This window comes from Lepisosteus oculatus, chromosome 27, assembly GCF_040954835.1.
Source record: "Lepisosteus oculatus isolate fLepOcu1 chromosome 27, fLepOcu1.hap2, whole genome shotgun sequence".
NCBI lineage: Eukaryota > Metazoa > Chordata > Actinopteri > Semionotiformes > Lepisosteidae > Lepisosteus > Lepisosteus oculatus.
The window spans coordinates 2,980,017-2,988,595 of NC_090722.1; the positions used below are offsets into that span (position 1 = coordinate 2,980,017).

The window sequence follows — 8,579 nt, forward strand, 5'->3', positions numbered from 1 at the left end:
ACCCATGTTTGCATTCAGTGTGTTTTTGATTGTAGGTGAAATTTAAATCAGTTTACCTGGAGCTCGAAAATGAAGTTTGGTTTACTTTAAAAATTAAGTCAGGTCCTCCCTCGTGCACTTTGAAATTGTCATCGGATAGAAAAGTCTTGCGTAAAAATGTGTTTTTGTTTTTGTCAGTTTAGTGCGTGCACTATTTTGAATTTACAGATTATTTGGCTTATCTAAACATTTTCTAACTGCTTAATGCAGCTGAGGGTCCCGGGGGAGTTAGAGTCTACCCCCACCAAGCCACAGGCTCAAGGCGGGGTACACACTCACACCAGGGCTAATTTTCCACCAATTAACCCACCAACATGTCTCTGGACTGGATTTGAACCTAGGCCTTCACTAACCACAAAACGACCCACAGCATCTCTGGACTGTGGGAGGAAACCAGAGAAAACCCACAAGGACACTGGGCTAACATTTACAGAGTTTGGCTCATGTAAATCAGTAATAATTCAAAATGTCAAACATTTTTCAGTGGTTTAGGAGGTGCTACAACTTTCTACATTTTTTCCAAGTTTGCTACAATTGTCACACCCATGAGAAAAAGCTTTTGTGTCAAGTATCAATGTGCAGTGTACCTGTTTTATAATCCAAGCTTAATTTCTAAAGCAGGATTAATACTATTCTGTTTTTTCGGGATTATTGGACAATGTTGCTTAGTTTAAGAAATAATGAGCAAAGGGCCATCAAGTGTTTCACTGAGCAAAGATGCCCTAAAAAGCTCATTTCTGAATAATTAATAATAATTGCTTACACTTATATAGTGCTTTTCTGGACACTCCACTCAAAGCACTTTACAGGTAATGGGGTCTCCCCTCCACCACCACCAGTGTGCAGCCCCACCTGGATGATGCGACGGCAGCCATAGTGCGCCATAACGCTCACCACACATCAACTCTCAGTGGGGGAGGAGAGCAGAGTAATGAAGCCAATTCATATAGGGGGATTATTAGGAGGCCATGATTGGTAAGGGCCAATGGGAAATTTGGCCAGGACGCCGGGGTAACACCCCTACTCTTTTCGAGAAACATCCTGGGATTTTTAATGACCACAGAGAGTCAGGACCTCGGTTTTACGTCTCATCCAAAGGACGGCGCCTGTTTACAGTATAGTGTCCCCATCACTATACTGGGGCATTAGGACCCACAGGGTGAGCGCCCCCTGGTGGCCCTACTAACACCTCTTCCAGCAGCAGCCTTAGTTTTCCCCTTATATAGAAGATGTAATGCTTAGATAGAAAACTCTAGAATGTTTTGTGTGTTGTGTACATTTAATTTGGTGGTAGACTTACAGCATAATTTCTTGCATGGGTAGTAAATAAAAAGACACCAAGAATAAAGTGATGAAAAAACACTTTTCACAATATTTTGGAGGGATAAAATCAGGTCCCTGGTTTTCATAAATTGTGTGCAGTTCTGATGTCCATGGGCTCCACTTTATATAAAATGCTGTGGTATACTATACATGCTCTATTTATCCTTCATGGAGTAATTGAACTCTGACCTCACATGTGCCATGTTTCCTGTCAAAGAAAGATATAGGTACAGTATATACAGTATATAACGTTTAGATCAATAGATTTCCCATTACTTTTGATTTGATATCAATATCAACATTGCTTCTAGCAATGATACAAATGAGAAACTGGAAATTTTCACTGCTCCTCTACAGCATAAAAACTGGATCGATCTCATTTTCAGTCCTGTACTCATGCTACGGGTGAGTCCAGCGCTGTCTGTACTGTAAATATTGTGTGGGCTTTTACTGGACTTCCTGCACTGCTCTTACTGTGTTACAATTAAGAGAGACCCACACTTCCATCTTCTGGTATAAAAAGGAACAGCTCCACCCAGATACTTGGCAGTGAAGAATGATTCAAACAAGAATGCTTTAAATCTTTATTTCATGTAAGCATTCAAAAGTAGCACATTCAGCTTGGCATGCAACAATAGCATTTTTATGATTCTTCCCACCCCCATTTTATTAATCAAATAATAATAGCAAAAGCTTAATTTTGTTGAATTTGAGAAATCGTTTCACACTTTTAGAGGCTACACAAAGAGGCTTTCTTTTTAAGATTAATTAAGGCTTGCGATTCAGCTTGAATGATGGTTCAAAGCTCATTGGCGTGTTTATAACCTGCTGTGTCTGAAGCTGACAAGGAGAAGCTTGAAGAGCTCTCTGAAGACCTGGCTTTCTGAAACATGCTTAAAGGAAATAGTTCAAGAGGGAAGGCTGTTCGATCTGCCTCAGTTTGTCTGCTGGTTCAGCTCGATGATCTTTTGGATCAGCTGGGCAGATGGGAAGTCCATGGCGATTATCCCCAGACGATTTTTGTTACTGGCTAAAGTTGGCAAATAATCAAATAATTTGTTATTAATTGTTTGTGCCACATGGTGGGGACACAGTGCACAGATTATCTGTGTAGCAGAAATGCCCGTGCCGCTGCTGAAGGTCAGGAAGAGTTTTTCTTTGTCCCCCTGAATGGCCGAGTTTAGGTGGTTTTGGACGCTTGTCCACTTCTCGTTGATGTTCTGCACCTGGTAGTCATCGCCAATGTCCAGTGAGTCATACTTGATCCACTGTGTCTCACCGCTGAACTCCTGCAGTATCACCAGCTTTCCTCTAACTTGTCTCATTTTCGGCACATCTGTGCTCTCCCACAAAGCCCCTGCTGCCCCATTGTTATTCAGCATGTTCTTTACCTTCACAAGAGTATTGACACCAGTTTCACAAAGCTCTGCCTTCAGCCTCATCACAACAGTCTCTTTCTTATGAGCCTGCAAGAAGTTCATGACTACTTTCACCACATTGCTAAACCAGTCGAACTGGGGAGTTATTCCATGGCAGATAACTGGGTCACCACATAGAGGAAAACACTGTATTCTAACATCCAGGAAACGGATTCCTGCCTGTAGCTGTTTGTCTAATGTCCAGCTTTGGCATATAGCCAGCCGTGTGCAGTATAAAGACAGGGAGTCATGGGTGCCGGGGATATTGACTGCCGAAAGAAGAGTGTTGTCTGGAATCTCTTTCATCCAGTCCTCATTGTTAAACTCAGGTGCTTCTGTGTCATCAAAGAAGTTCCTGTTCCCAGAGCAATTGATGGCAAGGAGTCTGGAAGTAAATTGCACCCTTTAATTATTATGCATTTTTACAGATTTATTATTTGCAATTTTGTGGATTGTTGCACCTTATTTCATGAAAATTCTCAAATTACCAGATTTTTTCAAACATAAAACTTAATCTATCCACATCTTGTCATACCCTGTTGAAGGTTTCCTACAGCAGAATGCCTTACTTATTTTGGAATTATCATTGAAGAGTCGTCATATTGATCTTTGCATTACATTCTTCACAAAATGAATTAAGAGTCTTAAAAAAGTTCAGTTAAATGTTTGTCACATTGTCAGAGTCACCACGCACTCGCTGCCCTGTTCCAATGTGCACTGCTCACAGAATGAATCGATTATCCAACCGTTTTCCTCTTTCCTCCCTAGTTAAGCCTTTCAATCACACCTCTCCATGCTCACTAGTGAGGATTACTCGCAGAGCTCAACTCGTCTCTTCGTTTGTTCTTTCAGTGCTAATTGACCTTTAAGATAATGGATCTTTGCCCTCCATTTTGGTTACTGGATACTCCCTCTCTCTTCAGCCCCTCACTCCCACCCCTAGGTTCCTGGGGTCCTAGTTTCTACCTACTGGTGGACTTGACCCACATGTACGCTACCTGATGACAAATTTCTCCGACAGATGAAAATGGTAGCTACTGTATCTGCATGGTGTTGAAATAAATATTTTGGGGGCACTTGAACCTTGCAAATCAGAAGACTTTACGTTAGGATGCTTAATATTCCCCTAAGTCCTGCTTTTGTGATGCAAATGATTTTCAGAATTATCATGAAGGTTTTAAAAGAAGTTCAAGTAGCTGCGTCAGCAGAACGAGGCAAAAATACATTTTCACAACTGAAGATGGCTCCATGGCCAAAACGTAGTGTCTCTTTTCCTTTCTTTTCAGCCTGGAATACGATTTTGAAAGGTTTCTGGGTACACACTAGCTGTTTAATGTGGTGCATAAAGCACACGATTTTGATCCCAAGTGGAAGCACAATTCTTAATACAGTTCTTCAGTGTGCAGACTCAAAAAGAAGAGCTTTTTGCAGCATTCATACTCACAAGAGGAGCAGGCAGACATCCAGCGGGATTTTCTTGGGACTCCAGATGATCGATGATTTGGGTCTCATGATCATTTCCTCCTGGTCTGCGAAGGGCTTCACTGGGCTGAAGGTAACAAGGAATTGAAACTGGTGGTAGAAGAATTTAACTGGGGTTAGAAACTTACCTTTCACTAAAAGGGAACTGCAGTCCCAGTTTCTCAGACAAGTTATGAGATTTCCGTGACAAATTAAATTAATTGACGGTATAGAAAACTTCTGAATTTAGCACAAAATGGTGCACTTTGTGAAAGTACCGTAAGTTCCTGTGTTATCAAAAAACCCTGGTCTTGCTGTGGGCAAGAGCGAGAGTTCCCACGGAGTGTGACGTAATTGGGCCCCTCCTGCTCTCTAGTCACTGTAATGACTAATGTAATGCGATGTACAAACAACTAAGTATGCCAGTGAATGCCAGCAGTCATATCACCCTGAAGCTCACAGCTGGCAGCCTGCTGGAGCTCAGCAGGTGTGAGCCTGGTCAGTAGCTGGATGGGAGACTCCTGGAAAAACTATAGTTGCTGCTGGAAGAGGTGTTAGTGGGGCCAGCAGGGGGTGCTCACCCTGTGGTGGATCCTAATGCCCCCATATAGTGACAGGACTAAACTGTATAAAGGCACCACCCTTCGGATGAGATGTAAAATTGAGGTCCTGACTCTACTGTATGTGGTCATTAAAAATCCCAGGGTGTCTTGAAAAGAGTAGGGTTGTTGGCCCGATGTCCACTATATTAATAATAATTGTTGTTGTTGAATTTATTAGGACCTATCTTTACATATTTATATTTTAAATTCCAAATGGCACCTAATAGAATAATTAATTCTTAAATGCATTAAAATTAAAACTGCTAATTTTATTTTTGCCTGTGCACATGCCAGCTGAAACAGTGATCTGTATAAAATGACATAACAATAGACTTACAGTCTTGAAATATGATCAACTATCATGCGTACTGCTGTGCTTTTTGCTTTGTTTTGCTTTTCATCATTTTATGCTTTCCTTCTTTATACAGAAACAGTTTTATAGAAAAATATTGTTTAAATGTTTGTGCTATTTTGTTCTAAGATTAATCGTGATAAATCTGTAAATTGATCTGTAAATTGATGGTACAACAGTAGCTTTTTAACTATGTGGAGGTGTACAGAGGACAAAATGGTGTTAAAAACAAGGAATTTCTAATAACGAGTGAATTAAATTTGATTGGTAAATGTGATGGATTAGCTGATCAATGTGAATTAAATATTGCTCAGTAATACGTTTGGTTTCTACTCACCCAAGCTAACCTGTAGTAATTAACATTCAAATGTTGAATGAAAAGCGTAATTAAGGAGAAGGTAACACTGGAGAAGTGCATCTATACCTTTGTGACGATCTGTCAAGTAAATCGTAAAAACGTAGGAAGTAAAACACTTGAAGGTTTATGCTATGTGTACCAACAAGAGCATTAAAATCTATTGTAAAATTGTTAGCCATAAATTTTTACAAATGTAGTTCAGGTGGGTAGCTGCATCAGCATGTGTAGGCTGCAAAGGAAGCATGTGTAGGATGCAAACATAACGTTTTGGCCGAAACCTTGTGTTTTCTTTCTTCTCATTTCATCAGGAAATAAACCTATTACTTGTATTTTTATAAATGATTGCTGATTGCATCCTCTTTAAAAATGTTCAGGTGGGTAGCTGCGTCAGCATGCATGGGCTGCAAGTAATGGGTTTATTCCCTGCTGAAAAGAGAAGAAAGAAAACACAACGTTTCGGCCACACCTGAAGAAGGCTCCACGGCCAAAACGTTGTGTTTTCTTTCTTCTCTTTTCAGCAGGGAATAAACCCATTACTTGCTCCTCTTTAAAAATGTCCCATGCGATTAATTGAACAGTCTTCTTGTTCAGTTTTCTTTCCTGGGAAAAAAGGTTAGACTCACCTGGTGAGCTGGCGTCGCCTCTCTGGGAAACTGGCTGGCGGTCTCACTGCTGTGGCTGGTGAGGTCTGAGCACGGGCTCGTCCCTCAGCCCGTATAAATACAGAGGGTCTCTCTACACGACCTGTAGCCTGATTGAAATTTGCATGATGATCAGCAGGGCTGGGTCGAAGAGCTCACACCTCCTCTATAGTCCTCTTCCTAACACAGGTGGCTCACACCCCTCTCACACACTGAAGATCAAATTTTTGTTAAACAGGAGGAATTTTAAAGTTTCCTTCTGAAGATGATTTCATCATCATTGAGGCTTAAACAGTTTTTTGAAAGGCAGATCTCCCATGGCCGGACAGGCACGCGTTGACTGTTTAGGTGGGCAGTGTGAGATATAGTTGTGTAGGTGAAAGTGTATGGATAGATAAAGTTCCCATTGCACAAGCTGTAGTCTGAAAGTGGTTGATTTGAACTTATGTCCAAATATCAGTTCTTTCTCCTTAGTAATGATTTTATTATTTTTAGTTTCATTGTTACTTCAGCAGATACTGCTGCTCTTCCAAAGCCAATATCACAGACTACCATGAATCAAGGACCTGTGCTGCCACTAGTTCTCTTTAACCTGTAAAACTGCAACATGAGTGATACAGCTTTTCACATGTTTATATTCAGTTCACATTCAGTCTCTCTTTATTCTGCCTTGGCACATCTCAATGACATCATTCCTGAAGTCCCCACTGCTATAGGCACTCTGCACTATAGCAATTCAAGATCAACAACCAGGTATACAACCCATATATGCTGTACATCACCAACTACAACTGAAGTGCACCTGAAGCAGTTTACTGCTGTTACTGACTCAATGCTTGTAGGCTATCTGGATAGCAACATAAGCATTTTAAGTGAGGAAACAAGTAACCATATTTAATACCTAAGATGTGTTTTGCAGCTTAGCACATAAACTGTCAGGCATTATAGATCACCAGTGAAATTCATTGCTTCAGAAAAAAAAAACTAATTTAGGTTTTTGATCGCTGAAGGAATCATTAAGTTAAGTTAAGTCAAGTTAAGTCAGGACTACTCTGAAGCCTGCAGTATGGTCATGCTTTCTTGCCAAATTGTCTGTTGTTTTTTTTGGCTGACAAGCAAGCAAGAATCCACAGTCAGAGATGAAACAATTAAGATATTCTAAGGGGGTCTTGTTGAAGCAGAAAATACTCTGCTTATATGTGTAAAACTGCACATTCATATATGCCGTGTCATAAAAACGAAATATGACAATGGGTCACATTTCTAATTCAAATTATTGTGTGCTTATACGATCTCACCTGTGTGCCATTTACATGCAGGTCTAGATTAAAAAGACCAATATCTCATGAGGGTATTCAGGAATATAGTGTATCTGTAAAAAGCTGTCAGTGTTACTAGGTTAAGAAAATTTTAATTTATCAGGTTGAAAATTAAAATAGGTACTTCACGGATCAGTACCATTCAAATTAAGAGGCAAAAGACATGAACACAGTGTGTTAAAAAAATAATAACTAAAAATGCAAAGAACATAAAATGGATAAGCTTTATTACATATCCAGAACAAAATCCTGATGTTAAAAATATTCCTCGCAGTACAATTTATCAAAGGCTCCACTGTACCAGGCTTTCAATATAGTTGACTGAATACTTCACCTAATATTATAAACACCTTATGCTAAAACAAAATGATTAAGAGAGAAAGGTTTGGAATTGCATATGAGGACAGTGTTTAAAACATGTTAAGATTAATAAATTTGTGTTGTTTCTGTATGCCTTTAGCTGGGGTACAGACTGAAGGTGAGGAATTAAGACAACAGAGTTCATCTTACATTAAACAGGCTGGTTTGAGCTGAAATAAAATGCCAGTTTGGCACAATGAACACTGAAAGCCAGGAAGCCACGTAGAATCTCACAAATTATGATATAGTAATATTAATATCCTGGCACCTGGTTCACCTGCTAACTCGCAGTAGATGTATGGTTTGTGTTTTTGATACATAATTAGAACAATACAGTTAGTAATGAAGTTGCTGTTTAAATGATCATCTTGACAATGAGGCAAAACAAAGTTACATTGTTATTATTTATCCTACCACCAACCCTGTATACATGACCAATAATACAATGGAAATATGGTATATAAGCATGGAAATGCATCCTATTCAGTCAGACCTGGGGTGTGTGTGGGAGTTCGTACTGTATGTGCTCTCACAGTCCAAAGATATGCTGGTGGGTTAACTGGCTTCTGTGAAAACTGGCTCTGGTGTGAGTGTGTGATTGTGCTTGTGTGTGTCCGGCGTGGACACACTTTGTGCCTGTTGCATGCTGGGATTGACTCCATCGCAACCCTGAATTGGGTAGAAAAAGGATGAAATGTAAAACAGC

General features: G+C 40.0%; 1 protein-coding gene across 1 annotated transcript; it reads right to left on the reverse strand.

Annotated features, from left to right (window-relative positions):
• Window positions 1-1,971: 1,971 nt before the first annotated feature.
• Window positions 1,972-6,244, reverse strand: LOC102696153 (1-phosphatidylinositol phosphodiesterase-like). Its single transcript, XM_069185012.1, has 3 exons — window positions 6,177-6,244; window positions 4,225-4,329; window positions 1,972-3,165 (listed from the first exon to the last, which is right to left on the reverse strand). The coding sequence occupies exons 2-3, from the start codon at window positions 4,296-4,298 to the stop codon at window positions 2,298-2,300; spliced, it is 942 nt and encodes a 313-aa protein (XP_069041113.1). The 5' UTR covers window positions 4,299-4,329; window positions 6,177-6,244; the 3' UTR covers window positions 1,972-2,297.
• Between the last annotated feature and the right edge of the window lie 2,335 nt (window positions 6,245-8,579).